At 39.0% G+C, this 16,717-nt stretch overlaps 1 protein-coding gene across 1 annotated transcript in view; it reads left to right on the top strand.

Annotated features, from left to right (window-relative positions):
* The window catches only part of LOC115414757 (nuclear receptor coactivator 1-like), a 120,359-nt gene extending 106,784 nt beyond the window's left edge, over positions 1–13,575 (top strand). The window contains 12 exon segments of the mRNA XM_030128048.1: positions 1,357–1,533; positions 1,764–1,878; positions 3,146–3,314; positions 6,075–6,265; positions 6,267–6,340; positions 6,343–6,389; positions 7,558–7,659; positions 9,842–10,283; positions 11,200–11,368; positions 11,601–11,790; positions 13,296–13,419; positions 13,422–13,575. Coding sequence (XP_029983908.1) covers positions 1,357–1,533; positions 1,764–1,878; positions 3,146–3,314; positions 6,075–6,265; positions 6,267–6,340; positions 6,343–6,389; positions 7,558–7,659; positions 9,842–10,283; positions 11,200–11,368; positions 11,601–11,790; positions 13,296–13,419; positions 13,422–13,474 — 1,853 coding nt within the window. The 3' untranslated portion in view covers positions 13,475–13,575.
* Positions 13,576–16,717: the final 3,142 nt, after the last annotated feature.

Raw genomic sequence — 16,717 nt, 5'->3', positions numbered from 1 at the left:
AAGTAATTATGTTATAATATTCACAGTATGTGTGTATTATTATTATTATTCATTATTTTTCTTTCCCACCCACCATCCATCTTTCAAATAAAGGTCTGTAAATAGAGGACGCGCAATTACCTCTGAAAATTGTGCAATAACTTTTTACGTATTTGTGCAATAAGTACATATTTATTCTCTCCTCTTATATTTATTTATTTATTTATTACACTACCTCGCCAGTATTTTATAACTAATTTTGTCTCAGGTGTTTTTTTTTTTTGTTTTGTTTTTATTAACTCTGTGTTTTTAGTGTTGACCCTACGTTGTCATTTCATTCTGCAGTGCATCGTTGATGTAATCTGCCTGAATGACAAAGTTATCTGATTCTGATCAAGTTATTAAAATTTTTGTTAGTATGCATATATTAATGAGAATGTTAATAACTTGATAATAAAGTAGTAATATAATCATCATAATCATAATAATAATGTTAAAGATGTGAGTAATAAAAACAAACATGGGAAATAATTGTGAATTGATGCTGCATGTATATAATGTTTTTTTATGTCATTAAAAAGATTTTACAAAATAAAAAAAAAAGATGACAAGGGGGGAAGAAATGCTCAGATCATCAATTGTAAATTGGCTTGGAGTCTGGTTTTGACCAACCCTGTATGGAAGTGTCATGAGATAACTTTTGTTATGATTTGGCACTATATAAATAAAATTTGATTGACTGATCATAGTAACCAGTGTAGAATACTCTATTAAATAAAAAAAAACGGGACTGTTACTACTGAATTATTAGAAAATCTGTCAACAGTAGTAGCAGTACGAGCACTAGTAGTAGTAGTAGTAGTAGTAGTAGTAGTAGTAGTGGCTGTTGCCTGTTTTTAGAAGTTGCCAAACCTGTTGATCCAGAACGCTGTAGTATTTCCTCATTCATTCATTCATTCAAACATTGTGAGTATGAATGCCCCCTACTGGCCAATAGTTGTCATTACAACATCAACAGAAGACCCATTGAATCAGTGTCTTTGTTTAGTCGACAACAAAAATCTGATTATTTATTTATTTATTTAGGTCCTATATGATTCATAATATTTTATTTATACTTTCCACTGTGCATCATCTCATTAAATAAAGTGCCGCTGTTGAGGTTTTTATTCTTACTTCCATACAACAGTGGGATTTGTTATTGTTTTTGTCTTCTTATGGGTCAGTTCAGGTCCGCAGTTCCCACCAGAGTCTAATCTAGGCCTCATTTAAAACAATAAAATCAACAGACAAACACAGAAAAGAGGATCCCAGACAGTAAATAAACCAGAGTGTGTCAAGTGTCGGATCAGATGCTTTATGTGCTGTGGTTTGCAGGGCTCAGCGATGGCGGCCCCCCCTCTGGTTGCAGCCTCCAGAGTCAGTCGTCTTTCGATTTCTGCAGTCCCCCCACTCCGAATCAGACACAGGGACAGGGAGACCCCTTCCAGACCCCCAAAGACAGCAGCCCTTTTCCAGAGGCAGAAGTCATCAACCCGTTCAGCTCAAGCACTGGTGTGTAATTAACAGATTACAGCTGAAAATCACAGACGCTCATTAGAATATTCTCCCCTTTTGTGTTTGAAAACAGTCACATGACAAGAATGTGTTTGGAATAACTCCACCTACCGTTGAACTGCCCCCTGTTGGCTGAAAACAGGATTTGAACTGCTGCATACTTTCACCTGGACATTTAACGCTGATTGTTTTAGTCCAAATGTTGTGAAATACTTTTTTTTCCCCAGGTTTAACCAAGATGGATGTGGCAGACTCTCAGTTTCAGCCTCTGGCTCTGTCTGACACCCTGCCCTTTGATGTTCTTGGAAACCCTTTACAAGCTCCCCTGGCATCACCACAAGAGTAAATATTACTGTTGTTACACACTACCTATTCTCTACTATTCAATTCATTCATTCACTTGACCTTTTGGACCCTTTAGCAGGCCAAAACCAGCCAAAACTGGCCCGCTAAAGGGTCCAATTCGACCTGTGGGATGAATTTGTGAAATACTAAAATTCCACTGAAGAAATTAACAGTCAGTGGTGTTAAAAAATCAGTTTAGTTCAGCTTCCACATTCAGACCAATATGATTTAAAGTAGCTCAAATCAGTAAAATGCTATAATTTTAACCTATAAACAATGATAACTCCTAATTTTCTCTTTGTCTCAGTGTAAAAAAGCTAAATTACATGAAAATGTTTACATTTACAAACTATCCTTTCACAAAAATGTGAATAACCTGAAATTTCTTAAGAAAAATAAGTGCAATTTTAACAATTGTCTGCCTGTTACTAAATGTTTTGTGTGTTTGTAGATCCACTCTGATCTGTAAGTTGTAATCTACATATGTAAATAATTAAAGATGAGGTATGATGTTGTTCTAAACAAACTTCAGATTGTTCAATTTCAGGTTGTAAATAACCTGGGGTATAATGTTGTTAAAGTTTCAGTTATTTTCCTTAAGAATTCCTTAAAGAATTGCTTGTCAAGGTTCCTGCAGGCTCTAAAAAAATCTTAAAAGTCTCAAATGTACAAATCTGCATTTATTCCTTAAAGTCTTTTAAAAGGTATTAAATTCGATATGGTAGTTCTTAAGTTCTGTTGCTATAAACTTGTTGGCAGTATTGTGTTTAAATGTGTCTGTTAAATGTCCAAACTGCAAAGAAAGTAATGTTAGTCAACTCGGTTCCACCTGTTCCAACCCGGCAATTTATATTAAAATTAGGAACCAATTATTGCTAGCTTTGCAGCCCCCGCTGAGAAATGATCACAGAAATGAAAAATACGAATGGAGAAATACAAATTTAATAATGACTAGTTGGAGAAAAGATCATGAGTTTCCCTAAATTCTAAATTTTTGCCAGTATGGCTGTGAAATAGGCATGAAATTCTGTTCTAAGTAGTCTTAAAAAGGTCTTAAAAAGTCTTAAATTCACTTGTAGAAACCTGTAGGAACCCTGTTTGTAGATGTAAACATTTTCATAATGTAATTTTATTTTTTCACGTCATTATTTGACTTTTCTGGTTTAGTTGAGGTCATATTATTGTGATGTGGGCCCTGAACACCCCTGTTTTAACAGATGCAGGTGCACTGCTTGTGATCAGCTGTGTTTGTCTGTGTTTACAGGCAGTGCGTGCCCTGTACACTGGATGAGGTGCTCGGCCCTCCGACCACACCTGAAGCCCGAAACGACGAGAAGGCTCTGTTAGAGCAGCTGGTCTCCTTCCTCAGTGGGACAGACGAGAGTGAACTGGCTGAGCTGGACAAAGCCCTGGGTATCGACAAACTAGTACAGGTGAGGGACGGAAATACTGTATGAATAGAATAGAATAGAATAGAACAGCCCTTATTATCATTGTGTGTTCAGTGCAATTAGGTTTGTTACTCCAGTCAGTGCAATATATATAAAAAAAGTAATACTTCAGAAAATAATAATAATAATAACAATAATAATAATAATAATAATAATTAACTAGAAGCACTCGGAGAGCGCAGACCTCTGCCAAGGCTGATCAGTGCCCCCCCCCCCGTGGGCCCCCCCACCCCCGATCACCACCAAAATTTAATCATTTCTTCCTTATCCCATTTCCAACAACCCTGAAAATTTCATCAAAATTTGTCCATAACTTTTTGAGTTATGTTGCACACTAACGGACAGACAAACCAACCCTGGCAAAAACATAACCTCCTTGGCGGAGGTAATAATGATAATAATACATTTAATTTATAAGCGTCTTTCAGGACACTCAAGGACACTGTACTGCAGAGGATAAAACAGACAATGCATAAAATACAAAGAAGTAAACAAATAGATCAAAGAAAAATTGCAATACATAAAATGAGAATGCAAAATGGAGGGTAAGACTTATGTGGGTAAGCTATTCTGAGGAGGTGAGTTTTGAGTCTGGATTTGAATGTGGGGAGAGAGTCACTGTTATGGATGGATGGTGGAGGGAGTTCCAGAGCTGGGGAGTAAGAAAAGAACGATTATAAAATTATAAAAACTAAAAATAAGATAAGACTAGAAGCACTCGGAGAGCGCAGACCTCCGCCAAGGCTGATCAGTGGCCCCCCCCCGTGGGCCCCCCCACCCCCGATCACCACCAAAATTTAATCATTTCTTCCTTATCCCATTTCCAACAAACCCTGAAAATTTCACCCAAATCTGTCCATAACTTTTTGAGTTATGTTGCACACTAACGGACAGACAAACAAACAAACAAACAAACCCTGGCAAAAACATAACCTCCTTGGCGGAGGTAAAAATATATATATTTTTTTTTTTACAAGAAGTAAAATAAAAATAGAACTTAGGAAAAAAGCAGACATAAAATTTGAATAGACACAATATTAACAGTATGTTTATCTATGAACTCAAGTCTATATAAAAATAGTGCATTTATGTTTGATAAATTTTGAATAAATATTACATTGTTATTGCAAGAACAGAGGATTTTGCATGAACTGCAGAAGATTATTGCACATGATTCACTATATACAGGGTTATTGCACATTTTTGGAGGTGATTGCATGAGGATACATTGAGGGAAGTGATTAGAGGAAGAGCCCCAGAGCTATTATTTCAGGGTTTTGGCAGGTCTAATCCAATAACATTTATTTTAGGCCTTAAATATGTCTTTAATCCTATTTTGACACATTTTATTTATTAATTAGGTTTGCTCTTTTGGTTTTGCTCTTGTGATAATAACCTGCTGCAAGAAAACCTCTAAATATGAACTGGATATGAAAAATTAGAGTTGCTTGGAAAGTCAGGAAAATAGAAAACCACCTAAAAAGTCCCCAACAAACAGCTGATATTATTCTGTATTAACATAATGATCCTAGTTGTAACTAACTCATACAACACTAACAACATTACAGCTATTTCCACCTCTTAAAGTGCATTCATACTGGTCTTCAAACGGTCTAAAATGCAATTTATTAAAACCTGCGTAAAACCCGATACACATCTGTTCATGTAGTGAGTTAAGGCTGTTTAATATGTCCTTTAAAAATCTGCAAACAACAAACAAATGTCATTTAATTAATCAAAACAAACGTCATTATTAATGTAATCCACTATATTAATGTTGGCTGCTGCTGCTGGCTCATTTTTGTGCCAATTATCTGCTTTTGGCTGAAATCTTCCTGGACTGCTTTGCAGAATACTAGAGTGTTTTCATTTCTTGTTTAAAGGATAGGATTTCTAAAGGTTTTATAGACATATATACAGTACGATGCAAAAAGGGTTGTTATTTGAACAAGGTTCTGTTCATACATATGCATTTGTCAGTGTGTGTAGTTATATATGCACAACTGGAATGTACAGCAAATATGTAAACACGATTAAAAACAAAATACTTCATTCATTCGTTTTGAGCAGAAGAAGAAAAATCAAACATCTTTTATGTACAAGGAACTAATGGAACAAGCAAATGTCATGTGCACTAGCAATAAAATAAATTCAATATGTACTGCTCAGAAAAAAGGAATAGAATAGAACAGAATAGAATAGAATAGGCTTTATTGTCATTACACCAGTTGTTCAACAAAATTGCAGGTGTTCACTGCTAGTGACCATGCACTTGCATCTAAATAACAACACAAAAGACACTGACATATGATGTAAAATTTTTTAAAATGTGCAAATTAGAGATATACTGTATGAAAGGGTAACATTTTAAGAATATGTAAGTAGTATAAAAATGTGCAAATACTAATGCATACAATGTAAACACATGTAACAAGTGGTGCCAGGCTCAACAAACCCCGCCCCTCACGCATATTTTACCCATTATAAGTAAATTGGAAGATTGAAAAAAAAAAAATTTAAACTTAGACCCACCTTACCCAAAATGTAATGAGATCCATTCTGGGTCACTGGTAATCTCTAAACCCAGTTTGGTATGAATTCAATCAACAGTTTTGCCGCTGAAGTGTTAACAAACAAATAAAGCGAACCAAAAACAATACCCTTTGCCTCCCCTTTGGGTGTTTTAAAAGTGTTATAGACGTCACTCATTAACATCTGTATTTTTTTTTTTTTTTTTTTTAGGGTGGCTGTTTTGACCCTTTGCCCCAGAATTTCCCTGCCCAGCAACCCACTGCCACCCCAGTGTCATTGGACCCTAAACTCCCCACCTACCCGTCTCAGTTCACACCAGCTCCACAGGCTCAGTTTCCTCCGGAGCTGGCCACGGTGGGGCCTCAGGGTCTGGGCTTCGGAGCCCTCGAGGGGCTTTTCCAGGGGGACGGCCAACCTGGGTCTGAGGCCGGGGATGACCAGACCTCAGGGGATGGGCCCTCAGCTCCGGCTGCCCCCAACCAGCTCCGACTGCAGCTGCAGCAGAGAGTCCAGGGTCCACAGCAGGTCAGTGCAGCCTCATTTTATTTTTATTTCAGTTGGCAAAAATATGTATTTACACCCAGTTTTTGTGTATTTGCACTTATTTTTGTGTATTTACACCCACTTTTTGTGTATTTACAACTAGTTTTTGTGTATTTACACCCACTTTTTGTGTATTTACACCCACTTTTTGTGTATTTGCACCCACTTTTGTGTATTTCCACTCAGTCTTTGTGTATGTGCACCCAGATTTATGTATTAACACCCACTTTTTGTGTTTGCACCTAGTTTTTGTTATTTACACCTAGTTTTGTGTATTTACACCCAGTTTGTGTATTTACTCGTAGTTTTTGTGTATTTCCACTTACTTTTTGCCTATTTACACCCACTTTATGTGTATTTGCACCTACTTTTGTGTATTTACACCCAGTTTATGTGTATTTACAACCAGTTTTGTGTATTTACGCCTAGTTTTGTGTATTTGCACCCAGTTTTTGTGTATTTACACCTAGTTTATGTGTATTTACACCTAGTTTTTGTGTATTTACACCAGTTTTTGTGTATTTACACCTAGTTTATGTGTATTTGCACTATTTTTGTGTATTTGCACCCAGTTTATGTGTATTTACACCTAGTTTATGTGTATTTACACCTAGTTTTTGTGTATTTACACCTAGTTTTTGTGTATTTACACCTAGTTTTTGTGTATTTACACCTAGTTTTTGTGATTTATCTAATTGGTAACAATACCGGCCTTGGCTCCAGCAGTTTCCTGGGGCTGAATATAATAAGTATTGCACATTAGTATGAAATATTCAGAGGCTGCTTGTATTAATGAAACAACACAGAGGGTTTTTCACACTGGTCTCTGTGGTTTGTTTGGCGGTACCCATGTCTTTGGTTTGTTCTATTCGTTCCTGTATTGTATTGAAGTATTGACCAGTAGCCTTTGGCGTTAGTCAGACCCCGACTGAATAATTCTGAAGCTTCAGATTTCATTTTGTTCTTATTGATTAAAATGCCTCTGCACTTCCTTTCCTCCCTGTCATTAATACTGACCTTTCTTTACTCATTCTCTCTCTCTCTCTCTCTCTGCTTCATCTTGTGCTGTCTCTTCTCTCTTTTTTTTCTTTTCTTCATTCAATAACTGCTTGACCTCTGCTTATCCTCCTCTTTTTCCGGCGTCTCTCAGCTCCAGAACAGGATGGCAGGAATGAATCCATTTCCCGGAGGAGCCCAACATGTTAACATCGGGATTCGTCAAGGAGTTCAACAGCCTCAAATGGCTTCACAAGTGAGTGATATGAGAAGACTTACAGCTCCACTGAGTCGTTTATCTTATTGAAATATCATATGTAGAGTTACAATTAAACAGTATAAACTCTTTTGAATTAGAACAACGCCCTGAGTCAGGAACTGTTATTGGACTGTTGGTGTGATTTAAGGCTTTTTAGTTTCATTGCATTGTCATTTTGAGTCTGTGAATGTATTTATTACATCACATTTAGTTTTTTGTAACATCAACTCAGCGCAGTGGAATAAAAATATGACATAGCTTGAATACATTTCATGCCTTTCGATATTGTGTTTTACTGTGGCTGGATTAATGTTGAAACTTATTAAGATGATGTGTTCATGGTCTCATATTGCATATCGTTAACCTTACTGCATTATTGCCTAAGTCATACACTATATGGACAAAAGTATGTGGACACATTGAACTCAGGTGTTTCTTTTCTAACAGGGGTCTGGGATACAAAACAATAATGACAAATCTCATTACTTGTAATATGTAAATGGTTACAGATATCAGTATAGTTCCTATTGGTCACTGATAGAAGTCATATAGGACTCTGACTTAATTAGTTGAGTTCTCCTCCAGTGAAAGTACAGTCCACTTCTATTGGGAGTCTGATCTGCATCCACACCACAGGACTCTGACGTAGAACAGAACCTGACAACCTCACACATTCAACTGGGGATTGATTCAGATAGAACATACCAGTGAGATACAGGGACTTTGGTTCTATTTTTTTAATCAGACCAGGCTGTAATTCAGTCCTTTTCAACCTTGGGGTCGCAACCCCACATGGGGTTGCCTGGAATTCAAATAGGGTTACCTAAAATTTCTAGTAATTGTTAAAAAAAATAGCTAATAAAAAATATTTTTAATGATTCTATTATATTTCATTATAATTAAAACACCACACACTTTTCCTAATAAAGATCAAGTTCAAATAAAATGCAGGATATAATATCTGAGAGGGCATATCTTGATTGACCCGATCATGTGACCGTGTATGTTGCTACGCTTCAACCTGCCCAGATACAGTCCCAGTGAGAAAACTTGACCAAACAGGAAATGGAAAGATTTTTTTGCCCAGCTATGTTTTATGTTTTGTATCTGCCTGTTATATCTTTACTTTTTGTCAAGCTCCCTTTTTCTGACTCAGGGAAACGCACAAGAATTCCAATGCGCCTATACTGCTTTGTATCTGTGCAAATGGCAAATAAAGTCTATTCTATTCTATTCTATTCTATTCTATTCTATTCTATTCTATTCTATTCTATTCTAAGACATCTAAAGGCGGCCTTACACTGTGCGAGTTTAGAGACGATTTCTCACTCGTGTGACTATTTCTGGGATCGGGCCCGATGTGCCTCTAATCGCGTGTTGCTTCGTGCAGTGTACATGGGGTAAAGAGAAGCGATTAGCACCTCACGACTACCTCACGACCAGCAATCGTGTGTTCGCAAGGAAAACGGAGCGGTTTGAAATCCTGCTCGCTCCTCGTGAGTGTATTGTACTGTCAAAGCAGTGCCACAAGCCTCAAATTCTCACACTGTGCATCTCACACCAAAGCATGGTTCCTAATTCTAAGCTTATAGTAAGTAGCTGGCTATTGTCCTAGTACAATTTAGCTTTTGCAGCTTACCTCTAGTTCCCGTTGTAGGACTGACAGCCCATACTGTCCACGTCTGGCCAACCAATTCCTGCACCAAACACGTTGTCGTCGTTTCTTTTTTTTTGATTCCCCGCAGATAAAAGCACATATTGCCAAAGCAACTTGTTGGTTTTTGCTTAGCACAACCATTTCGTGGCTCATGCACATACACAATCGTCTGTAAACTTCTGGATTCCTTGGTATTTTACGTCGTTTTCTGGATACAACACTCGAACGTGTCGTGTGTCCTCTGATGTATGGTCGTACAGTGTGAGCAGTCAGGTCGCGTATGAGCATCGGTTCGTACAATGTGAGAACATGAATCATGAGTCTGACTTTACGAATGATTCGCACAGTTTGAGATGAAGCTGCGTGCAGCGATCGAAATAATCACACAGTGTATGGCCACCTTAAGAGAAAAATGTCTCCGTCTTGAATGTCTGGGGTCGCCAGAAATTTGTGATGTTAAAATGGGTTCACAAGCCAAAAAAGGTTGGAACCACTGCTGTAATTTGTCTGTAACTTTCTCAGCAGCCTCCACTGAATGCCCAGATGTTGGCCCAACGTCAGAGGGAACTCTACAGCATCCAGCACCGCCAGCGCCAGCTTTTCCAACAGAAGGTCATGCTGATGAGACAGAACATGGCAGCCGCTCCCGCAGGAGCCGTGGGGTCCATCGGGACCGCCAGGGTCCCGAAGGGTCCCCCCACCACACCCCAGCAGCAGCAGCAACAGCAGCAGCAGCAGCAACAACAGCAGTTCAACTTCCCACCAGGGTACAGCCCGATGACGGGAAACCCCCCTACCTCACCGAGTCACTTCAGCCCCATGTCGACGGGCCCTCTGGACAACAAACTGTCCGCACGAGTTCCCCTGAACAACCAGACGCTGATGGGTGGCGTGCAAGGCCAGTTCAACAGCAACGTGAACGCCTCGCTGCAGCAGGGCCTGTTCCAGCAGTTTGGAGGGTCTGGTGAGTTTTATTAGTAATGTGACTCCCAAACAGTGTTGTTATTGTATTTATAAATGTTGAAAATATCAATAAAAATTAAAGTAACAAAAAAAAAAAAGGTCCAATCAAATGACAAAATGCTGCACATTAAATAATTTTCTGTTGAGTCTGATCTGCAAGTAGAAACTAAATCTGCACCCACAGAATTTCCCAGTAAACATTAGTTCTTGTCAATTGTTTGTTCCTGTGAGATGACAGTAACACAGTGTTTTTCAACCTTGGGGTCGGGACCCCACGTGGGGTCGCCTGGAATTCAAATGGAGTTGCCTGAAATTTCTAGAAATTGATTTAAATAAAAACTTACTAATAAAAAATAATGGTGAGTTGACAAAGAGAATCCCAATCCATAAAAGACAAACTGTGAGTCTGAAACTGAAGCACTGTGGTTCTGTTTATCTTTCAAATGTTCACTGTGTTTAAGATGCTGCAGCTTTTTCATAATTCGAGTTAAATTTGAGTGATTGTTTGTTCAGTATTAATTGTCAGCCTTGTAAATCCAAGCTGGGCTGACTGTACATATCCTGACCAAGGAAAACCAAATTCTCCCTTTGTGCAGTAATCTACACCTGGATTTTCTGCCTCCGTCCATAATAATATATATTACATAGCCTAAATGTCATCTAAAATTAACGTTTATTTGCAACATAGTATAACAAACTATTACATGATCAAAAACAAATAAATTTTAGCAGGAATTAATTGTCTCCGTTTTGAATGTCTGGGGTGGCCAGAAATTTGTGATGTTAAAATGGGGTCACGAGCCAAAAAACATCTGGGAACCACTGCAATAACACTAAAAAAAGAAGTGAAAAGAAAAAGAACATAAGCAAGAAGGTAGAGGTCATGTTGCTACTTTTTTTTTCTCTCCCTGCCAAAGCTATAGTCCAGCAAGACCCATCGTTCCCTCCTGAGATGAGCCCCACCAGCCCCTTATTGTCACCTCAAAACTCCACCTCCCAGAGTCCTCTGCTTCAGCAAGTCCCACCTCCTGGCTACCAGTCACCAGACATGAAGAGCTGGCAACAGACGGGCATGGGCAGCAACAGGTGAATACTCCTAAATATTATCCCACCTATCAAATTTGGTCAATATGCAGGAGTTGTGTGATAAGTGCAGTGAATGAAGGGAATTTCTGGGCCCTAAAATGCTCTAAATGAGAGGAAAGACTGTAAAAACTGTATTAATACATTTTTTACAGGTGTATTTTTGCAGTATGGTCTCTTTAAAGTGTCTTCCACACAGTATGACGGGCTGTTTTCTGTTGTGTTTGTTTTACAGCCTGTTCAGTCAGTCAGGCCAGAGTGCAGGGCAGGCTTTTGGCCAGCAGGGGGTTTACAACAACATGAGCATCACCGTCTCCATGGCCGGAGGTTCGGGGGGCGTCGCCTCCATACCCCCCATAGGGCAGCCCGTCGGCATGAGCAACAGTAACCTCAGCAATGTCGGTTCAGTGTGCAGTGACCAGCAGGTACGTGATGGTTTGGGTGGTTTCTGTTTATCCATCAGTTTAGTCCTGCAAGAACACTGAAAGGGCTTCGATGTAGTGTTGATGTTCTAAACTGTGACCAGCAGGGGGCAGTCTGATACCAGAACACACTCAGTTCTACCCAAAACCACCATCAAATCAACCCTATGCATCCGCAGTCAATCAGTCACTGAATAAAGTATAAAGATCATTGTTTCCACACGTTTGTTTTATGGACTCAAACTCGTAGACGATTATTTTAACAGTTGCACAAAATAACACTGTGTCTGCTGATAGTTTACATTATAGCTCTGTTAGCTTAGCTCTGTTTATAGACAGCAAACAGCCACAGCAAAACCACAAATCACCTTCATTTTCTATACGGTTTATAGTTAAACTAGACTAAAGTGTAGTAAAACCAAACTATGAGATGGTTTAAACAGACTAAAGGGTGGTGAAACTGATATAAAAGACAGCAAAATTAAATTAAAAGGTGTAAAAAGTGAACTAGAAACTATATAGACTAAATGTTTATGTGCAACATAGTATAGTAAACTATTATGTGACCAAAACAAATTAATTTTAGGAAAAAAAAGTCTCTGTTTTAAATGTCTGGGGTCACCAGAAATGTGTGATGTTAAAATGGGGTCATGAACCAAAAAAGGTTGGGAACCACTGGACTAACCGCTAATCGCGGTATTTGATGCAGTGTGAACATACACGCAGAAAGCTTGGAATGCAGACTGATAACAACCCAATTAAAATAATAGTAATAATAAATTGCATTTATAAAGTACTTTTCATTCAACAGAATCTCAAAGTGCTACAGAGAGAAGACAGTCCAATAAAAAAAAAACAAAAAATATTTAAAAAAGTTATATATATATATATATATTATATATAATATATATATTATATAATATGTGTGTGTGTGTATGTGTGTATATATATATATATATATATATATATTATATATATATATATATATATTTATAATAAAATAGAGTGGGCGACACGGTGGTGCAGTGGTTAGCACTCGTGCCTCACAGCAAGAAGGTCCTGGGTTGGATTCCAACACCAGTCAATGGGGGTGGGACCTTTCTGTGTGGAGTTTGCATGTTCTCCCCGTTTCTGCGTGGGTTCTCTCCGGGTACTCTGGCTCCTCCCACCATCCAAAGAGCATGATAGGTTAATCGGTTAATCTAAATTGCCCATAGGTGTGAAAGTGACAGTGACTGTTTGTCTCTATATGTTCAGCCCTGTGATGAACTGGCGAAATGTCCAGGGTGTACCCCGCCTTTGCCCATAAGTAGCTGGGATAGGCTCCAAGTGACCCCCGTGACCCTAGTGAGGATAAAGCGGGTTCAGAAAATGAATGAATGAATGAAAATAAAGAGTGGCGTGTACATTTATACAATTCATGAAACACTGTTTTCCTCCCTTGAAACAGTGTTGTCACTGACTTGTGTGTGGTCAAATAAAGCTGAAGTATTGCTGTGTTTGTGCAGGTGCAGCAGGTTCAGGTGTTTGCGGACGTCCAGTGTACAGTAAACCTGGTGGGCAGTGACTCCTACCTGAACCAGGGCTCCATCGGAGGCGGGACGTCCCAGAAGGGCCCCGGACCCCAGGGCCCCCAAACAACCAGGCCCAGCAGAAGAGCCTCCTCCAGCAGCTGCTCACCGAGTGACCCCCCCCCCCTCCCACCCCCGCCCCTTCTGCTCTCCTACGCCCTCTACTTGTCACTTCTACGCCTCCTCCTCCTCCTCGGAGGTCGGTGCACCGGACCCATTGCTGTCTCTGTCTCACCTTTTCGGATCGATGGATGGATGTTTTCGACGAATGGGCTCAGAGGGGGGTGTGGCTGTGGGAGGAGCCTCGCAGCCCAACCACTTCTGCGCTGGGGGAGGGGAGGGGAGGGGGGGGCGCTCGGGGCTGGTTTTTACCGCCCAGTACTTTCAGAAAAGACTCAACAAGTCAGAAGGAGCAGCAGTGTATTTAAACCTGCCTGTCTAATCTGTCTGACAACCTGTCTGTCTGCCTCAGCCTATTAAAGGCAGTGTTGTCTTGCTGCTCATTCCTCGGTGACCTACTTCCTGCTTCCTGACCCAAGAAAACAACTGCGACGTCATTGTAGATTTGCCAAGTTGTCGTCACTGTCAAATCAGGGCCGGCCTCTTCTTCTTCTTCTCTTCTTCTTCTCTTCTTCTTCTTCTTCTTGTTCTTTTTTTGTTGTTTTTTATTTTGTTGTTTTTTTGTTCAGACGGTTTCTGTCGCAGCAGCAGCAGCAGTGCATCTTGGGAGCATGAGTTGCAGCATTACAGCTGAGCTCAGCGTTAAAGTGTGGGGAGTATCCCTCACTTAAACAGCAGCACCTCTGGCTTTTTTTTTTTTTTTTTTTTTTTTAAATTTGTCGGTTTGTTTCGTTTTTTTCTCTGCCTGTCTCTCAGCGATGTGGGAATGTTAAAGGTTTCAGACCTCTGTGGCATTTGTGGGATATAGAAGCTCAGTATCAGCTGGTTCTGTGACTGTCTCTCTATCAGCTACAGTGCCTGGTGGAAGTTTGAGTTTTTCCCGAGCTCTGCTTCTTCTTCTTCTACATATTATTCTATTCTGTTTTTATTTTTTATTTTTGGTTGGATTGTTTTGTTTTTTGTTGTTGTTGTTTTAAAAGAAAAAAAAAATTCTTCTGCTCTCACCGTCATCATCATCTTCATCATCATGATCACCAACCAGAACAAGCTTTTGACAACAGCCAGAATGGACAGATGGATGTAAGGATGGATGGATGGGAGACAGACGGGATGCTGCTCAATTTGGAACTTACGTGTCTTTCTCCCCTGGGAGGAGGTTTTATTATTATTGTTTTTTTTTTCAAAGTATAAGAAAAGAACTGTTATGATTATTTAACTGTCTGTCCGTCACATTTTACCCCTCACCTCAGCAGCTGTGAATACAGAGCCCGCTCTCGGGTTCTCTCTCTCTCTCTCTCTTTTCTCTCTGTGTATCTTTCATGCTATCTCTCAGCCTATCAGTGTTGTTTGCCATGTGCACCATGCAGGCGGGTAGTATTGTACAGTACAGAAGAACAAAGACTTGGGGATGAGCTCACTCTTCTCTCGTAAACTGCTTCTTTCCTTTGGGGGAATTTAAAAAAAAAAGTGTAAGTAATTGATGACGACTCAGAACAGCAAAACTATGTATAAAGTGATTCGATCCAGGTTTATTTTTTAGTTTCCTTTTTAAAAGAAATTCTAATAATCATCAGCTCATGGCTTTTTTGAGATTATATATATATATATTTTTTTTGTTTTGTTTTTGTTTTTGGCATCATGATATTGTAAAAGCGCTAAATGTTGCAGTGGAGGAGGAAGTTATTCCATCTTCTAAAATGTGAAAAGAAATCCTAAAGCGATTGATTATAACCTGATTCAGCCACACTTTTTTTTTTTTCCTGGAAAAAAAAAACAAAAACAAAAATTTGTCGGATTTGCTTTGTTTTCTCTCGTGGTGACCAGGGAGCTAGTTAGCCATCTTTATTTGCTTTCTCCTCTTTTTTTTATTCTTATGTATGTACAATGCTTTCGAGAATACTTTTCAGACAGTACATGTGTTTGTAACCATTGTATAAAAACAAAAAACAAAACGGTAATACTTTAAAACCACGTTCTTTGCCGGGGTTTTGGTAACCGACTCGGCAAACGACGCGCTTTTTTTTGGCTATCGTTCCTTTATAAATGACATTTAAGTAGAGGCTTTAGTAATAGAAGTTCTTAACAAAGATGTGATGATTAATTTTAAAGCTGTCATGAAATTGAATCGAAACAGGACGGGTTGAATCACAAAAAAAAAAAAACAGGAAAACGCGAGAAAAAAATTGTCCTTCTGCAGCTGTTTGATCAGTGTTGTTCCCATTGAGGGTCATTTTTTTTGGGGGTGGGGTGAGGTGGGGGGATTCGGCCCCCCTCCTCCCTCCACTTCAGGTCCCTGATGAAAACTTCACTCCACTGGCTACACACATACCGTTCTCTGTTGACTACTGTTGCTCAGTCAGACACTGTCTCTCTCAGCGATAACAAAGCTCTGTTAGCAAAAACCCACTTTTTACACACAGTGATGGACGTGCGCTTTACAGTACGCAACCCCCGCCCACACGAAAAAAAACAACAACAACCTCGAAACATGATCAGGCACGTTTTATGCAAATGAAACCTCAGTCTGACATTATGGTCTGGATTCTCTGAACAGGCTGGTTTTTATCAAGGAGCGTGCGGTGATTTTAACACAACAGAGGAACTCCAATAATAATAATAATAACATAAAAAAGTGCATTTATAAAGCACTTACCATTCAACGGAATCTCAAAGCACTAATTTTTATTCACTTTTGTTAAATCTGCCGCCAAATTCCTGTCAAAAATCACCTTTTGTTCCCTGATGGATCCAGTCCTGTTTCTGTTTCTTGGTTCATTGTATTTTTTTTTTTTTTACTTTGTATTTTAACTACATACGGGTGATGAATGAAAGGAAAAACCTTAAAATGGAGTCTCTTCCATCTCTAAGGCCTCCACTGGTCGCATACACTATATGAACAAAATATTGGGACACGTTGAATTTCTTCCAAAACGCTTCAGAGATGGTTTTGATTTAATTTCTCCTAACATTAATTTTATTATTTTTTTCATCCATGACTGTGATTTTAAATGTTCTACCTCTACTTATTGATGTTTCTAAACTGTATGGATGAAAATATTGGGACACATGTCTATAGCCGTAAGACGTAAGAAGATTCATGCTGATTTGAGATAAAATCCTCAATGTTTGCTTAAGTTTAATGGTTTTTCTTGTCAAGTAGAAAGTAGATTGTTAGTCATAGAGTCAGAGCATGAAAATTATTTTAAAAATTTGAAAATTTATTAGTTATTTATCATTTT

This window comes from Sphaeramia orbicularis, chromosome 24, assembly GCF_902148855.1.
Source record: "Sphaeramia orbicularis chromosome 24, fSphaOr1.1, whole genome shotgun sequence".
In the NCBI taxonomy this organism is placed as follows: domain Eukaryota; kingdom Metazoa; phylum Chordata; class Actinopteri; order Kurtiformes; family Apogonidae; genus Sphaeramia; species Sphaeramia orbicularis.
The sequence above is the reverse complement of the archived record's forward strand: the minus strand, read 5'-3'. Positions and strand labels throughout refer to the sequence as shown.